General features: G+C 37.7%; 1 protein-coding gene across 1 annotated transcript in view; it reads left to right on the forward strand.

Annotated features, from left to right (window-relative positions):
- Nucleotides 1-13,654, forward strand: part of LOC130927508 (vang-like protein 1) — a 40,247-nt gene extending 26,593 nt beyond the window's left edge. The window contains exons 5-8 of the mRNA XM_057853396.1: nt 589-722; nt 7,963-8,113; nt 9,003-9,237; nt 11,771-13,654. Coding sequence (XP_057709379.1) covers nt 589-722; nt 7,963-8,113; nt 9,003-9,237; nt 11,771-12,031 — 781 coding nt within the window. The 3' untranslated portion in view covers nt 12,032-13,654. The remainder of the gene's footprint in view (nt 1-588; nt 723-7,962; nt 8,114-9,002; nt 9,238-11,770) is intronic.
- Nucleotides 13,655-19,318: the final 5,664 nt, after the last annotated feature.

The raw sequence follows: 19,318 nt of genomic DNA on the forward strand, positions 1-19,318 counted from the left end.
GATACTGTAGATATTTCTTCTCTCCCTTAACATCAATCACACCATAGTTCTTCTTAGAACTGACATTCATTTATTTGTCACTGTCAAACTATGAACACACATTTAGAAAATACAATCATGACAGTGTGTACAATAATGCTATAAAGTCAATCAATAGAGACATATTTGCCTACAAAAACATACCTCAATGGCTGCACAATAATTCCGAGAAAAATGAGGTCAAAATCTTGGGCAATTCAACAAGGAAAATGGCAGCTATTAGTGGCACCGGTCCAGCGGTGAAAACAAAAGCTGCTCGTTAAGCTAGCGGGCTAATAGCGAGCTAACGGGGGGCATCGCCGAGCCCGCGCCGTTTACCCTTTCTCTGCCTTCTAATAATGTTAACTGCCGTTCACCCCAGCTTCCCAACTTGAAAGCAACGCTCAAAACTAACAGAAAGTAGCGCTGGCGTGACGTCAAACAAGTCCCAGATAGCATAGCAGTTAGAGATCAACCATTTAGGTTAATTAAATAACTAAATTAAATGACAAATAATATACTGTTCTTACCATCAATGCTGAGAGCTTTTCTCTCTTTTGCATCCCACAGCATTCAGAACGCAGCTCTAACTGTCTTGGAGTATTACTACCGAGATTTCCCGCTGCACAACCCAGCGCTCCTGTCGGCCACCAAGCACCGCGCTGCCAAGCACCCGGCCGGATTCAAAGTTTACAACGTCGACGGTAGGCACAGCATCTGCCATATCATACAGCACTACCCCTAAGCAGAGCTGCAACAAAACCTTATTTTCATTGGCCATTCAGCACCCATTATTTACTCCATACATCTGCTCATGTATAAATTACGTTTATACTACTCGGGGCTTTACGTTTAAGCTGCAAATATGCATTGAAATTTGGAGCCAAATACAGCGCTGAGAAAGTGCTAGGAACATTGTGTAAGTGTATGATAGTTCTCCAGCGCAAAAGCAGATCTTTGCAAATTTTTCATTTGGATTCATTAGAAAGTTCCTGATGACAGAATGACAATAATCATTTAGGAAAATATTTAGGTTTTTCTATTTTTTGTTTGTTTGTCTTTTTTTAACATAAAGAAATGTGATCTGATCTTTGGCAAAATCACAAAGATGAAAAAACTTTAACTTGCTTTAACTAAAACCAAACATTTACAGGTTTTTATTTTTAATCAGGATAGTATGCAAACAATGACAGAAGGGGGAGACACTGTATTTTCATCTGTGTGATTTTGACAAAGATCAGATCACATTTGTTGGTGATTTTATGCAGAAATGTGAGAAATTCCAAAAGCTTCAGATACTTTTGTATGAATAATAAATGAAAATAAATAGATAAGAGAATGTTTATATTGTATATATATATAAATATATATATATATATGTGTGTGTGTGTATATATATATATGTGTGTGCGTATATATATACCAGTATATGTGTGTGTGTATATATGTGTATATATGTATATATTAGGGCTGTCAAAATTATCGCGTTAACGGGCGTTAATTAATTTTTAAAATTAATCACGTTAAAATATTTGACGCAATTAACGCACTAGGCCCGCTCAGACAGATTTAAATGTCAGTACAGTGAAAGGCCAACTTGTTAATTGTGTTTTATGGAGTTTTTCCGCCCTCTGCTGGCGCTTGGGTGTGACTTGCATATGTTATGTGGCGTAATGTCGCCCTCTGCTGGCGATTCAGTGCAGCTGATTATTTGGGTTTGGGCGCGCTTTTTTGACGTGATTATATGTCGACGCAAACTCACACTAATAGACAGTGCTATTCAGACCAGCTAACGTCCGCATCCAGTATTCAGTGCCAGTTCTCATAGCCCCATCACACTGTTTGTGTCTAATACATGCATCGCTTGTGAGTTATATTCCTCCTTTGTTTATATTCATGAGCATTAGATAGTTATTGATGATGTGTATTTGAATTTGTTCACATATATGGTGAAATGCAGTTACATTGTTAGATGCTTGTGAGCTAATTGGCTAGTGCTACTGCTCAAATGGACACGTGTGTGTACATTTTATGTTATTTTGTGATTTATGCAAGTTATTGACACATTGCCTTGTTATTTTCAGTTTTACAAAAATACAAGAAACGTGCTCCTGTCAAAAAGAGATGACTTCAGTAAAGCCCATGCTACTTTGCCACACCGTCTGATTTCTTTTTGGAACTTATGTTCGCTATCTGTCAATTTGTGTACTCACACACATTGAGGACAGAATAGGGCTACTAGTTTATTTTTTGATTGAAAATTTTACAAATTTTATTAAAACGAAAACATTAAGAGGCATTTTAATATAACATTTCTATAACTTGTACTAATATTCATCTTTTAAGAACTACAAGTCTTTCTATCCATGGATCACTTTAACAGAATGTTAATAATGTTAATGCCATCTTGTTGATTTATTGTTATAAAAAACAAATACAGTCCTTATGTACCGTATGTTGAATGTATATATCCATCTTGTCTTATCTTTCCATTCCAACAATAATTTACAGAAAAATATGGCATATTTTATAGATGGTTTGAATTGCGATTAATTGCGATTAATTACGATTAATTAATTTTTAAGCTGTAATTAACTCGATTAAAAATTTTAATCGTTTGACAGCCCTAGTATATATATATATATATATATATATATATATATATATATATATATATATATATATATATATATATATGTACACCTAGTAATCAGTCAACAGTGTTTCTAATTTATTCATCAACTTTAACAAAATAGTAGACTAATTTCAACATAAATTCGTTTTTGATTAGTCAAGGCAGCCCTCCTTCATATTAAAAAACTGGTCTTTTGCGTTAACAACAAAGTTCAAACACCCCGTTTTTCACTGTCCTGATAAAACTGAGGCTGACAACCTTGACCTCCAAACCGAGGCAAAAGCACTAACCACTACATCTTGTGGGCTGATTGGCCACATTTTCTGTGAGCAGCTTTGCGAAGCAGGCTGAGAAGGTTGCTGCGGAAGCGTAAGTAGCGCCATGTCCGACTCCTCCCTCCTCTTGCAAGGCACTTTCACAGGAAATCACTCCGTGCGTGACATAATGAGTACACTGCATCCCTACTAATGCTTCTTTTTCCCAGCCTGTAACGTCACAATGTCATATTTGTAGATGCTCCTCTAGTTGAGAGAATGTTAGTTCAAGGCTGCATATCCCACCACCCCCCACCCCCTTTTCAACAGAGAGGCCTCCAGGGGGTGGTGGGATTTCAAGCTTTAAATAATTCATTCCTCGCATACTTAAGCTTCCCATCTTCTACGTTCTATTTTATCTTTTCACCTGCACCAATCTCATTTTGCATCCACAAGCACATCAGGTTAATGAATGTTCTAGCCTGCTTATCACTTCATACGGCAAGCTAGTGACTAATTTTTGGTCATTTAAAAAAGACCTGGCGTTGAGATACTGTACGTGATTATCACATTTTGGGTCACGGAGGCCAAAATATTAACATTTAGTGTGGCCTACATAACCCAAAATGTGATATCCACATTAGTATGTGGACGCCAGGTCTCAAGTAATATAATATTTACAATTAACTCATAGTGTGCCATTGACAACGATAGATGTCCAACAGGGAGGACTGACTGTGAGACAGTGTTGTATTTGGCAGCCCTTTTAATTTTCATCTTAGTCTTTTGGACGAAAATACTTTTCAGTCATAGTCATGTTTTAGTCATTACAAAATGTCTTCGTCTAGTTTTAGTCAATGAAAATTCAGGACAAAGTTCGTCTAGTTTTAGTCGACAATTACTTAGAATTGTTTTTGTCTGTACGTTTTAGTCCATAAATGAATAAATAAATAAATAAATAAGTAAAATGTTTCCAACAATTTCAAATGAACATTCAATCAATCAATCAATCAATCAATCAATCAAATATATTTGTATAGCACATTTAAAAAATCCGCTAAGGAGTCCAAAGTGCTTTACATACCATATAACAGGAAAATAAGTTAACTTTCAAAGATAAAACAAACACATAAAAATAAAATAAATAAAAGACAAGGTCATAAACAGTCATTGCACATTAAAAGCTGAAGAAAAATAAATTGTTTTAACATTGACAGAGAAGCACATAATTGTAGAGTCTACAAGGACCTCACCATCTTCGTGATGATAATACACACTCAGCAGGAAAACAGTACAGTGGTACCTCGACATAAGATCGCTTCGACACACGATCTTTTCGACATCCAACGTAAAATTTGACTCGCCATTTGTCTCTACATCCAATGACATGTTCGAAATACCACTACATGACAGCGCCGAGACGCATGGCGGATTTTCTTGTGAGAGAAATCCACACAGGTTCCAAGAAGGTTAGTGCAGGTGGTGAAAAAGTAAAAAGCTTACCATTAAAATGAAGACGGAAATGATAGAAAAATATGAGCGTAGACTGCGCATCGGTGAACTGGCTCAACAATACGGCCGTAGAATGTCTACGATCTTGACGGTCCTCCTCCGACTTCCTTTCGCCAGTCTTTATACAGTAAGTTAAGGTGACAATTATTATTGTGGTAACATTGCCAAAGAAATCGCCAGCTTCGTCAGGTTTTTATTGTATATTTCAGAACTCGTGCAACACAACACGCCTACTGTCCGCCCCAGTTGATGGCAACAACAAAACATTAAAAAGAGAAAGTAAAATCTCAACCGCACCTTTATATCTTTGCACTGCATTCAGGTACAGCACGCAAGACACGTCCGCAATATTAGAACCTGATTCGCTACATTATCAAAGGAATTATTAATATTTTATTATTCAGGTTTTTATTAATAATTTATTTGTTGTGCTATGTGTAATTGCCATTTGTAATAGTGCCAGCAGTATTTATTAAGGATTTATTGTAGGTTTTCGGGCTGTGGAACCGAATTAATGGAATTATAATGTATTCTTATGGGAAAATCCTGCTCAACATACGACCATTTCGATTTACAAACAAGGTCCTGAAACAAATTAACTTCGTATGTAGAGGTATATTGTTTTGTTGTTTATTGTTATTGTATATTTACAATTAACTCATGGCGTGCCATTCACTGGCAACAGGGAGGACTGAAAGTGAGTCAGTGAGTCAGTGTTGTTTTTGGCAGTCGTTTTAATTTTCATCTTAATCTTTTGGACGGAAATACTCTTCAGTCATAGTCATATTTTAGTCATTACAAAGTGTCTTTATCTAGTTTTAGTCAATGAAAATTCAGGACAAATTTCGTCTAGTTTTAGTCGATAATTACTCAGAATTGTTTCAGTCCATGAATAAATAAATAAATAAATTAAATGTTTCCAACAATTTCGAATGAACATTGACAGGGAAGCACATAATTATAAAGTCTACAAGGACATCACGATCTTCGTGGCACGCACAGCACGCAAAACACGTCCGCCACATTACATCCCGATTCATTACATTATTACAGGAATTATTATTATTATTATTTCGGTTTTTATGAATACTTTATTTGTTTTGCTATGTGTAATTGCCATTTGTAATAGTACCAGCAGTATTTATTTAGTATTTAACCCTTTAACACCTAAGCCTATTTTGGCCGAATTTGCATGCATTTGATGTTGCCTTTATATTTCAAAGAAAAAAATGTTTACAATGGCCAAGTTGGGTCCCTTTTTTCAGGACACCTTGAATTTCATGTCTAAATTGTTGTTTTCTTCACTGAACAATTCTAATCCACATTTTGGACCCAAAAAGACAAAAAAATCCCAAAATCTTTTTTCAAAATTTGTAATGTTGATGTCCCATTGACAACCAAACATGCTCGACCAACCGTTTTGAAGCTTGATAATATTTATTCAACTTGTTAGGATAAACATTCAATAGAAAAAAGTAAGATTGAATAGTTTTATGTTTGACAATTCAACACAAACAGCAGGTATGGTCATAGCCTCGTTTTTGGCCTTTACACATACTATGGTCAAAACAGGTTATATACTGTGCAAAATAGTAAGAAAAAAAAGTAATCTATCATCTAACACAAAAAAGGGTTTGGAGGATATCTCTTTGTGAAGTTAGGTGTTGTACCCATCACCTTATCAAAAGTATATACGTACATGCAATCAAGCTTCTCGAACACACATCTACATAAAAGACTATAGTGAAGAAAAAATATATATAACATTGAAAAAAAGTATTTTAAAAAATATTGACAAGTAGTTTAGTTCATTCAAATTTTTCATGCATGCGACCCAATAAATTTTTTTTTTTTTTTTTTGAGCACTCAATAAAGCTTCTTCTTGAACAGGTCACAGAGCTGCGTCCCCACACGCAACGTCACACAGCCTACTCTTTCGCCGTTTGCGCGCTGCTGTCACTTCTACTCGCCGAGACGCCGACTCATCCCAAGAAAACAACGACAAATACGGCTCATCTTCTTCCTTGAGTTAATGAAATAATGCATTAGCTTGGGCTAAATGTAGTTTTAGATTCATTCTGCACGTTTCAAAGTCGCTTGCTCAAACCAACCGGCCGTTGCTTGCCTCGCATGCCTCCCTTTCAATAGTTGGCGCCTCGCTGGGAAATTTATTAAAAATGATCACATTCGGTTCGTCCTTCTTGACATCACAACGGCTCTTGGGATATGTAGTCTTTCGTGCTGCTTTCGGTTTTGAAAAAGGACAAGAAATGATGGAAATATGGAGATGGATACATGGTCCATGCAGCGTTTTAATGCATATTTATGAGTGCAATAAAACTATAAAACTCAAATGACATAATCTCCCGTTTTTCTTGGCCGATTGACTTCAAATAAAAACTGGTGTGGACATCAACTTCCACACTTTCAAACGAGGCCAACCAGCGGCACGTGGGTGATGTAATTACAGCGTGACGAAGCTTCAAAAACAATATGCGTATACGCGTCGCTGCCGACACGTTCGGTGTTAAAGGGTTAATGTAGTTTTTCGGGCTGCGAAACAAATTAATGGAATTATAATGTATTCTTATCGGAAAATCCTGCGCGACATACGACCATTTCGGTTTACAAACAAGGTCCTGGAACGAATTAACTCTGCGTGTAGAGGTACCACTGTACATTATTTTCAATTAATGAAACTTACCTGGACGCCACGAACTGTATCTAAAAGGTTTTCCAAGAGTTTAAGACACTCATCTCGATTAATGCGAATGCTATGCTAATGCTAAAGTTACATTTAGTGTGTGATGAACGCTCAGCACAGACGTTTAAAGGCTAACGCAACATTGTACCTCTAGCCAAGATAAAAAAAGCAAAACTTACCAAGCAGCACCTGAAGTGTTTCATAAAAGGCAAGTCTGGAGCCTGGAGAGGAAACCGGTGAGTAAATATGTGTGTGTCACAGCAAGTCACATGAGTGACACGACCAAACACTGCTACGATGCAGGCTAAATGTCACACATTGTGAACTTACGACGGAAAATATAGCACATTTACATCTCGTTCTCGTCTCATTAGACGAAAACTGCGTTCGTCTGGTTGTGTTTTAGTCTCTCAAGACATGTTTTTAGCTCGTCATCGTAATGAAAAAATTGTTCGTCGCCGAAATATTTTTGTTATCGTCATCATTGACGAAAACAACACTACTGTGAATGCTCATCTTCAGTGCCACTGATGGCATTTGACGTCTATTCTATTCTGACTGGAAACATTCATTTGAACCTCCCATTTCAAATGGGTCGGATGGTCTACTATTGATAAACTCGTGTCATTTGACAGCAGAGGGATGATTGGGCGCTACATGATTTGAAGTCTACCATAATCAGTGGCATTGAAAGAGTTAAATCAACGCTCTCAAGTGGCTGATGTAAGCAGTGATGAGCTTATGGGTGTGAAGGTTGAATCACAGTCCATTATTAACATGTCAGAGATCACCTCCTAGGCTCAAGGTGATGTCCTCCATTCTCCTTTTGTCGAGCGCAGCTCCGGGGAGCGTGGCAGGTGCACCAGCCGCCAACGGGAGCCAGTCCCAGGCCGCCGTCGCAGCCGCCCAAAAACGGAAAGACAGCGCCCACAACGAGCTGTACTACGAGGAGGCGGACTACGAAAGGCGAGTCCGTAAACGCAAAGCCAGGTAAGAAACAGGATAGAATACAAAATGGGCAACAATGTTTACGTAAGATAAGATTTGCATTGCCGCCAATCATCGACTAATCGACGAGCAACTTTTTTGATAGCTGATAAAGCGTTTCGAGACATTTTTGACCTTAAGATGGTCAAAATCTTTTTTGAGCCTCGTGATAGTTAATTATTATTTTTATTTTTTATTCTAAAAAAATCACAGAAGGGAAAAAACTTCAAACATATTTTAACTTAAAAACTAATTAAAAAATGAAAACTGTTATAATTATTTTATTATTCATTTATTATTTATTTTTTATTATTGTTAAAATTGATGTCCTTTGTTTTTCTAGTTAAAAAAAGACTAAACATTTTTTAACTGATTTTTTATTTATTTAAAAAAAATGAATAACAAACAAGAAAAAAACTAGATTTTTAAACATTTGTTTTAGTTTTTTTTTGTTATTTTTTTGTTATAATACATAAATTTAAAAAAAAACATGGTGGAAAAAACAAATACCAATTTGTTGTATTTTAATTGATTTTGTTTTTTTAATGGGGGGGCAGTAAATATTCCCAGATTTATGTAATCCTCAATAAAAGCAGATGATTATCTTTGTAATGGGTCAAAATGAGAGTTTGAAATACTTGCTTTCCCTTTAGAAAATAACCATACACCTCAATATTTAGTATTTCTAGCCCAACTGTTATCAATGCATGGTTTTGGTTCCAATGCACATTTCCAGCTAAAATGTAAAAGACCAGAATAATATAACCATATTTTTATATATTTTATGTGTTGACTAGTCGACTGATGGCAAGAATAATGAATGGACTCTGAAAATAATGGTTTGCAGCAGGGCTAGATAAGATTTCTGACCAAGTTGGTATTTTTTTTTTAGATTAGTGGTGGCAGTGGAAGAGGCTTTTACGCATGTGCGTCGCATGAAGAAGGAGGATGAGCGTGCGTCCCCTTCGGACATCATGGACGTGCGTGAGGCCGCGCTAGCCGTTTTCCCCTCCATGGCACGTGCCCTGCAGAAGTACCTCCGCACCACCAGGAGGCAGCAGTGCCACAGCATGGAGAGTATCCAGAAGCACTTGGCTTTCTGTCTCATTAATAACATGAGCCCCAAGGTCAGTTGCTTCAAGTTCTCATCAATCTTTATGTCTTTATTTATGTTTATTGTCTCCACTTTTTCTTTCTTTATATTTATTTATTTTCTTTACTATTATTTATGTTCTAAAAAATTTACATTTTTAACATTTTTTTAAAATCATTTTTTGAAATTTTATTTTTATTTTTAAAAAATTCTACATTAAGAAAAAGCTTTGCATTTGTTTTACAATTGAATTATTTTTTAGATCTACTCCACATTTTAAAAGAATTAATTTCTTTAATAATTTTTTGTTTTTTGAACATAATTTGTTTTATATTTAAAATACTTTATTTATGATTTGTTCAAATTTATTATTTTCCATCACAAATTAATATTCACTTTTTTTTTTCACTCAAATCTTATGAATTTTAATTTTTAAATTAATTCATACTGTAATAAATGTTTGAAAAAATACATTTACATTTAAAAGATTTTTTAAATTACTTTTCATTTTTAATTAGAACCTGATTTGTATTTATTATATTTGATTATTTATTTATTTAAAATGTATCGTATGTATTTTATTTTAAAAATACATATGGTACCTACTTTAACTTTCAAGCACAAACCCCTGAATAATTGACAGCAAATTGAAATTTTTTAAATTTGGAGCCTTTAGTGGTCCATCGGAACAAACAAACAAAAATATTTTAAATATAATTTTTCAGGGGAAAGAAATACCATATTGCTCAAACTAAATATATAAAATATGACACATATGCCCTTATAGGCAAGTTTCCGAGGTACATCTGCTTTACTCCCGCATGTCTGCTCGCAACTTCCGTTTTAGAATTTCTCCTTCCAAAACAGTGGAGCTGGAGTAACATTACTCATTAAAATCCCTTTAAAAAGACAATTTGGAAATACCGCATCCATCTGCCATCATCACGACAGGGGAGGACAACATGTTCGTGAAGGCAGATTTGGAACTAAGTTCGTGCCACCACAAAGACCGGGTGTTTTTGTAGCCATTTTGCCGCTGTGTTATGGAAGGTATGTTCTTCCTATCCCTGCATTTTCATGTGTCCAGTGCTCAATAAATACTAAAGCTAAAATCTTGAGCATGAAACCTTTGTTTCCATGTTGCCTTTGATATTTTTATTACGATGATTGTAATTATCTAGCCTGTTGCTAATCAGTCAGTGTTGGATGGCACAATTATGCCAACGCATACATGCAAGAGTTAAAAAGTTTTTTGTTCATTTGTTTACAGGTGGAAAACGCTGTTAGGCAAGGGAAGACAAGTTGATGTGCCTCATAACAACACTTACTGTACGTTGATGGACATACAGTACATCGAGACTACGTGCGTTCTTCATGGGGGCGGCCGAGAGGCTGGGGCTGGGAGACGGTGGCTCGCCTCACGACGGACCGCCAGCTCAATCCCAAAATCCAACTACGAACTTTTTAACTGCAACAACTTTAAGGTACGCTATTGGAGCAGGAATTACAGAGGACAGCTGGAGAAAGCCCGTCTAGAGGCCGCTGAGGGTCTCCGTAATGTCAGGTGAAAGTTTGTCGAGGCTCCGGAGCTCTCCTTTCTGATATCACATTCTTGCTATTTTTCTAATAATTTTCTAAATTGTGATTTATTGACCTGTTTTGCACATGCACCAATCGTTTCAAATAAAACGAGAAATGGAATCATATTGTCCAAATGTTTTATTGCGATTAATTTCTGCAATAAAAAAGAATGGCGTACTATTTTTGTTTATATGTACATACCTTGTAGTATTTCCTTGTAACAACAAAATCCGTGTAAGCCCTTCTGCATTCGGCAAATGTAATATTATTTGTAATTTCACCTCATTTTGGTCACTCAAATGGCTGGCGTATCAATCTACACCTCACGTCATCACAGGCTGACAGGTTGTTATAAGTGTGTCCATGAATGATCAACGAAGTGATAAGAACTATCATACAATATTTTAGGTATATCCTTAGGTTTAAATCACATCCTTAACTTCTTGTCTGCAGCTAGTTTCGATTAAAGGCGTATGGCGAGGTTGATCCGCACTGGCGCTTTGAAGCTGGAAGCTGTTCAAAACATTCCACTTCAAACCATACAGTGGGGAGAACAAGTCATTGGCAGTGTATCAAATACTTGTTCTCTCCACTGTATACAGTATATATATAGGCGCCTCCAGGAGTTGACGCACAGCGCAGTTAGTCTCGGAGTGTCATCTACATCGTGCTGAATCCACTTTTGGAGATTCCGTGGGTTCCTCTGTTTTTTTTGTTACAGTTTTAACTCTGTCAAAACACTGCTTACTTCAACCGTAATTCATGTTTTTCTTTCTAAAGTTCTGGGCAGACATTTTCCAATATGGTGCCGCCCTTATTTCCCTCAGGAAACTTGGTTATAAGGGTTAAAAAAAAAAAAAAAAAACACTTACTTTTGAATTGATCTTTTAAATTATTCATTTATTTGTTGTTTTAAATGAAAAAATATATTTTGAAAAGTTTTAATTTACAACAATATTTTTTTGTTTTGTGTGGCGTGCGGTCAGGCCTTCCTGGAGACATACCTGTCCCCGGGCCCCACCCTGCAGTACGGCCCCGAGCGCTGGCTGGCCGACCAGTGGACACTCGTAAGCGAGGCGTCGGTCACCAGCGGCGTCAAGGATGGCGCCGACTTTACGCTCCGCTGCCTTGATTTTAACCTAGCCGTCACCGTCAAGAGCATCCCGTACATCCGGGTCAGCGAATCCTACGTCGACCCCAAATCGCACAAGTTTGTTCTTCTGCTCCAGTCGGAAACTTCAGTTTAACAACATTTAGATTTGTGGTTTTTGCTTACAGAAGATGACCTGGATATCCTTTTTGGATTAAAAAAAAAAGAAAGGACCCATTATTGTGTATGCATGTGGAACAGTATGTGACTTTTTAAGATGCACAAATGCGTTTTGGAAAAGACGTTTGCCATAAGCGTGGCCAGAAAAATAACAAAAACTTGACTGCTAGTTTTGAATTAGCCTACAATGTACAGTATTTATAAGTCAATGTGCATTATTCCCTGCATAATTTTTATATTAAAATTGTGTATTGCTTGGACTTTTAATCTTTTGTTTTTTACTTTGTGCGAACAACATTGTGGATATGACTTCAACCATTGCCATCAGCACAAAGTTGATGTTTCATTTTTCTGAGTGTAACGTATAGGTCTTTTTTAATATCTTCAAAAGTATTACAAAACTTCTCAAAAGCATGAGACTTGGCATATTATATATGAACATTACGTGATTACAGGGAGCAGTTTTAAAAACAAAAAAAGTTTAAAAAATATTGGGTGACATAAGCTATGGATTTTATTCACTTGTGTTGGGATCTGAGTAGTAGTCAGGATGATTGTTTTACTACTGCCACCTATTGATCACTTGACTAACTGCACATGTCAAAACTGCATTTTAGATTTAATATTGGCATTTCATAATTATGTACTGATGTCACTGATGTAGTTTAGAGTTTCATAATGTCTGTACATACATTGTCTTGACATATAAGTGTATTTGTGTTTTTTGTACTACTGAACATTTGGTCACAGGAGCTGTGTCCAATTGGCATTTGTTTAAAAAAAAAAAAAAAAAAAAAGTAAATAAAATGCATTTGTACTGAATTTTAAATCATTACATTACCACTAACAATTATTTTGGTGGTCGATCAATCGTAGATTATTGTTGTTTCAGTTTTATCTTAACATCCTGTATGTTTTGGATCATTTCAGGGTTAATTCCTGTTGATTTTTGGGGCGTTTTGGGTCACTTCCTGTTGATTTTTGGGCGTTTAAAGGTCACTTCCTGTTGGTTTTGTGGCATTTCCAGGTCACTTCCAGATCAATTTTTCGTGTATTATTGGGTATTTTTATTCCGGTTGAATTTCCGGGCCACTTTCTGTTGATATTTGGTCACTTCCTCTTAATTTGGGGGCATTTTTGGATCACTTCCTGTTCAAATCAGGTCACTTCCTGTTGATTTTTAGGCATATCTATTTCCCTTGTGTATTTTAGGGCAATTCAAGGATCATAAGCCTATAACACTAGCAACTAAATTAATCTATTCACTCATTAATTTTCCAAGCTGCTTATCCTCAAAAGAGTCGCAGGGGTGCTGGAGCCTATCTCCGCTAACTATTAGCTGTAAACCATTTACTAAATACGAGGAGACAAACAACAATTCACGCACACACTCAAACCTCGGACGATTTGGAATGTTCAAACAGCCTACAGTGCATTTTCATCATGGGATGTGCGATTACACGAGAGTACCCGGAGAAAACCCACCCAAGGCATGGGGGAATAGCGTACCGCACCAATGCTATTTTTAGACCATGACGTCGCCATCGTAACCCAGAAGTGGGTCAACATTGACGCCCTCTTATACAACTCATGTTATTATTATTACTGCTTGTTTTCTGCCGGTAATCTTTTTAAAAAGAACATGCCAAGTAAACACTGCTGCCATGGAACTTCAGGCATGAAAATCTCTCACCTCAAATTCGACGTTTTGAAGTAAAAAAGGGTGACCTACGTGAATTGCGTAGATCCGAGGAGAAATTCTTTTTGGGTGGTGGTGGTGGGGGGGGGGGTCGGGAGATTTTATTTAATTATTATAATGTGGTTAACTTAGTACGTAAACTGAACACTTCATAAATCGGTCCTTTAAAAAAGTGACACTTGGACAGTCAGCAAATCCTTCTGGCTGCTTCGCTGACTACAACCAATCATCGGCCCAAACTGCGTTCTATTATTCCAACCGCCCGCACTCTTCACGTGTACATGGAGTTCTTGGAGAGCCTTTGGTTGCATTGCAAAGCTGCGAAAACAAAAAGCAGGCCTTATCCACACCGGGGCAGACCAGAGCGCAGCATACACGCTTGCTTGTATTTGCCAGCAGATTGAATTTGGTGAGTAATGGTTTCAATCGTTTTCATATTTTGTGATATAATAAAGTTACTGCCATTCATTGCAGCTTGCGTTGAACACTGCCAGAGCTAGAAAAATCTCCCGTGAAAAAATAGCTCCCGTTAAGTTAGCGTCAAGTTTGTGTATTTAGCGGTAATATAAACGAAGAAACGCACTGTTGAGTCAAATAAAGGGGCATGCTCTCGGATGGAGGGGGGCGCCTCCCATCGATCCCGTCGTCCCGACGCGTTATTTTCGGCTGGGACTTGAGCTGACGGCCGGTGTCGGCACAACAACGGCCCGACGAGTGGTGGGAATGATTCTTGCTTCTTAAAGCTTTTCAGAAATAGTTATCCCTCGTTTTTCGTGGTTGAATGGGACCAGAACCCGTCGCAATAAGTGAAAACCGCGAAGTAGCGGTCCCCCGCCCCCAATCTTTTGTGCGTGTTCAATGTATTTATTCAGATTTAACATTGGAAAAAAGATACATATATATAAGACATGCTTTTTCACCCCCCCCCCCCAAAGTATCATTTATAAATGGTTTTTAAGCACTTCAAAATGTAAGAATTATGATACGTTTTAAACATTGTTACTGTCCCACCGAATTATTTTTAAACAAGAATAAAGTAGGAAGAAAATGCTTGGCTTTAATAAATGCTTCATAGTGAGTCTGCTCAAACTCTCTCAAGCTGCTCACTTTGTTAAACGATGATTGACGCATGCGCAAACTTTTTCTATGAATTTTTTTTTATTTGATTGATTGGATTTTTTTTTTTTTTTTTTTTTTTTTTTTTGTTGGAAGCAACTTATTTTTTTTATTGCATAATAAAGACACAAATGTCCTAGCCAAAAAGTGACCTGAACACAAAACATTACTTCAATCGAAAAAGTTGTTTCAATCAAGAAAAATACAGTGCCCTCCATATTTATTGGATTTATAATAATTATGTGTTTTTTAGCTTCTAATATTTTTCTTTCTTTCTAAATAATATGGGACCTTAATGGAAAAAAAGAGAAAAATCCAACCATCAATACAAGTGCATTTATTCAGTGGGGAAAAAAATCCCACAGAAAGAAATAATTATTTGACATCAAACAATGTGTGTCACAATTATTAGCACCTCTGGTGTTAATACTTTGTACAACCCCCTTTTGCCAACAAAACAGCACCTAATCTTCTCCTACAATGTTTCACAAGATGGGAAAAGACAGAAAGAGGGATCTTCAGCCATTCCTCTTTGCAGAATCTCTCTAAATCATCCAGAGACCTGGGTCCTCTCCTCTCTACTCTCCTCTTCAGCTCACCCCACAGGTGTTCAATGGGGTTGAGGTCTGGGGAGTGAGATGGCCATGGGAGGAGCTTGATTTTGTGAACCATTTCTGTGTAAATTTGGCCATATGTTTAGGGTCATTGTCTTGCTGAAAGACCCAGTGACGACCCATCTTCAGCTTTCAGGCAGAGGTCAACAGATTTTGATTTAAAATGTCCTGGTATTTCAAAGCATTCATGATGCCATGCACCCTAACAAGGTTCCCAGGGCCTTTGGAAGCGAAACAGCCCCACAGAATTACTGACCCACCCCCATACTTCACAGTGGGTATGAGGTGCTTTTCAGCAAGTGCATCTTTTGTGGCACGCCAGACCCACTTAGAGTGTTTGTTGCCAAAAAGCTCAATCTTGGTCTCATCTGACCAAAGCACACTGTCCCGGTTGAAGCCCCAATACGGCTTGGCGAACTCCAGACGTTTGCGTTTATGATTGTGAGTGAGGAAAGGTTTTCTCTGTGCAAGCCTCCCAAACAGCTTGTGGCTTGGCGAGTTGCTGTGTACGGCCGCATGGGACTCTCTGTGAACTCTGAACTCAGCCGGAACGCGCACGGCTCTTAAGTATCTGTCACGTGATTGTGATGTAGCCGGTAATGCGCTCGGCCAACTATAGTAAGGGTTTTTTCAAAATTTCAAAAACGGTCAAAAAACACTTTTGCTAGAGAGCGCCGGGAAACGTACCAAAAACACATCAAGACTCTTGGCACAGCCCAAATATGGCAAAAAAGTTAGCTTTTGGGAAAAGTCAATTTTTGACTATGTTGTAAGGGGGGCGCTTACGCATTTTTCAAAATTTTAAAAATGGTCAAAAAACGCTTTTTGCCACAGAGTGCAAGGAAAAGTACCAAAAATACGTCAGGACTCTCGGCACAGCCCAAATATGCCAAAAAGTTGACTTTTGGGAAAAGTCCATTTTTGACTTTTTTGTAAGGGGAATGCTTACGCATTTTTTCAAAATTTCAATAACGGTAAAAAAAAACTTTTGGGCCGAGGAGCGCCAGGAAACGTGTCAAAAACATGTCAGGACTCTCGGCACCATCCAAATATGCAAAAAAGTTGACTTTCGGGAAAAGTCCATTTTTGACTTTTTTGTAAGGGGGGGTGGTTACGCATTTTTTCAAAATTTCAAAAACGGTCAAAAAATAGTTTTTGGCCAAGGAGCGCCGGGAAACGTTTCAAAATCACATCAGGACTCTCGGCACCACTCAAATATGCCAAAAAAATTTGACTTTTGGAAAAAGTCAATTTTATTGAATTTTTTGTAAGGGGGGGGGTGCTTACGCAATTTTTCAAAATTTCAAAAAGGGTCAAAAAATACTTTTGGGCCAAGGAGCGCTGGGAAACGTTCCAAAACCACATCAGGACTCTCGGCACAGCTGAAATATGCCAAAAAAGTTGACTTTTGGGAAAAGTCCATTTTTTACTTTTTTTGTAAGGGGGGGGGGTGGTTACGCATTTTTTCAAAATTTCAAAAACGGTCAAAAAATACTTTTGGGCCAAGGAGCGCCGGGAAACGTTCCAAAAACACATCAGGACTCTCGGCACCACCCAAAAATGCCTAAAAAGTTGACTTTTGGGAAAAGTCCACTTTTGACCTTTTTGTAAGGGGGGGTGGTTATGCATTTTTTCAAAATTTCAAAAACGGTCAAAAAATACTTTTGGGCCAAGGAGCGCCGGGAAACGTTCCAAAAACACACCAGGACTCTCGGCACCACCCAAAGATGCCAAAAAAGTTGAATTTTGGGAAAAGTCAATTTTTGACTTTTTTGTAAGGGGGGGTGGTTACGCATTTTTCAAAATTTAAAAAACGGTCAAAAAATACTTTTGGGCCAAGGAGCGCCGGGAAACGTTTCAAAACCACATCAGGACTCTCGGCACCACCCAAAGATGCCAAAAAATTTGACTTTTGGGAAAAGTCAATATTTGACTTTTTTGTAAGGGGAGGTGCTTACGCATTTTTTCAAAATTTCAAAAACGGTCAAAAAATAGTTTTTGGCAAAGGAGCGCCGGGAAACGTTCCAAAACCACATCAGGACTCTCGGCACCCACCAAATATTCCAAAAAAGTTGACTTTTGGGAAAAGTCCATTTTTGACTCTTTTGTAAGGGGGGGTGGTTGCGCATTTTTTCAAAATTTCAAAAACGGTCAAAAAATACTTTTGGGCCAAGGAGCGCTGGGAAACGTTCCAAAACCACATCAGGACTCTCGGCACCACCCAAAGATGCCAAAAAAGTTGACTTTTGGGAAAAGTCAATTTTTGACTTTTTTGTAAGGGGGGTAGGTTACGCATTTTTTCAAAATTTCCAAAACGGTCAAAAAATACTTTTGGGCTAAGGAGCGCCGGGAAACGTTCCAAAAACACATCAGGACTCTCGGCACCACCCAAAAATGCCGAAAAAGTTGACTTTTGGGAAAAGTCCATTTTTGATTTATTGTAAGGGGGGGGGGTGGTTACGCATTTTTTCAAAATTTCAAAAACGGTCAAAAAATACTTTTGGGCAAGGAGCGCCGGGAAACGTTTCAAAACCACATCAGGACTCTCGGCACCGCTGAAATATGCAAAAAAGTTGACTTTTGGGAAAAGTCCATTTTTGACTCTTTTGTAAGGGGGGTAGGTTACGCATTTTTTCAAAATTTCCAAAACGGTCAAAAAATACTTTTGGGCTAAGGAGCGCCGGGAAACGTTCCAAAAACACATCAGGACTCTCGGCACCACCCAAAAATGCCAAAAAAGTTGACTTTTGGGAAAAGTCCACTTTTGACCTTTTTGTAAGGGGGGGTGGTCACGCATTTTTTCAAAATTTCAAAAACGGTCAAAAAATACTTTTGGGCCAAGGAGCGCCGGGAAACGTTCCAAAAACACATCAGGACTCTCGGCACCACTCAAATATGCCAAAAAAGTTGACTTTTGGGAAAAGTCAATTTTTGATTTATTGTAAGGGGGGGGGGGTGGTTACGCATTTTTTCAAAATTTCAAAAACGGTAAAAAAATACTTTTGGGCAAGGAGCGCCGGGAAACGTTTCAAAACCACATCAGGACTCTCGGCACCGCTGAAATATGCAAAAAAGTTGACTTTTGGGAAAAGTCCATTTTTGACTTTTTTGTAAGGGGGGGTGGTTAGGCATTTTTTCAAAATTTCAAAAACGGTCAAAAAATACTTTTGGGCCAAGGAGCGCCGGGAAACGTTCCAAAACCACATCAGGACTCTCGGCACCACCCAAAGATGCCAAAAAAGTTGACTTTTGGAAAAAGTCAATTTTTGACTTTTTTGTAAGGGGGGGTGGTTACGCATTTTTTCAAAATTTCAAAAACGGTCAAAAAATAGTTTTTGGCAAAGGAGCGCCGGGAAACGTTCCAAAACCACATCAGGACTCTCGGCACCACTGAAATATGCCAAAAAATTTGACTTTTGGGAAAAGTCCATTTTTGACTTTTTTGTAAGGGGGGGTTGTTACGCATTTTTTCAAAATTTAAAAAACAATCAAAAAATAATTTTGGCAAAGGAATTCCGGGAAACGTTCCAAAACCACATCAGGACTCTCGGCACCCACCAAATATGCCAAAAAAGTTGACTTTTGGGAAAAGTCCATTTTTGACTTTTTTGTAAGGGGGTGGTTATGCATTTTTTCAAAATTTCAAAAACGGTCAAAAAATACTTTTGGACCAAGGAGCACCGGGAAACGTTCCAAAACCACATCAGGACTCTCGGCACCACTCAAATATGCCAAAAAAGTTGACTTTTGGGAAAAGTCAATTTTTGACTTTTTTGTAAGGGGGGTGCTTACGTAAGTTTTCAAATTTTCATAAACGGTCAAAAAATAGTTTTTG

This window comes from Corythoichthys intestinalis, chromosome 12, assembly GCF_030265065.1.
Source record: "Corythoichthys intestinalis isolate RoL2023-P3 chromosome 12, ASM3026506v1, whole genome shotgun sequence".
Classification (NCBI taxonomy): domain Eukaryota; kingdom Metazoa; phylum Chordata; class Actinopteri; order Syngnathiformes; family Syngnathidae; genus Corythoichthys; species Corythoichthys intestinalis.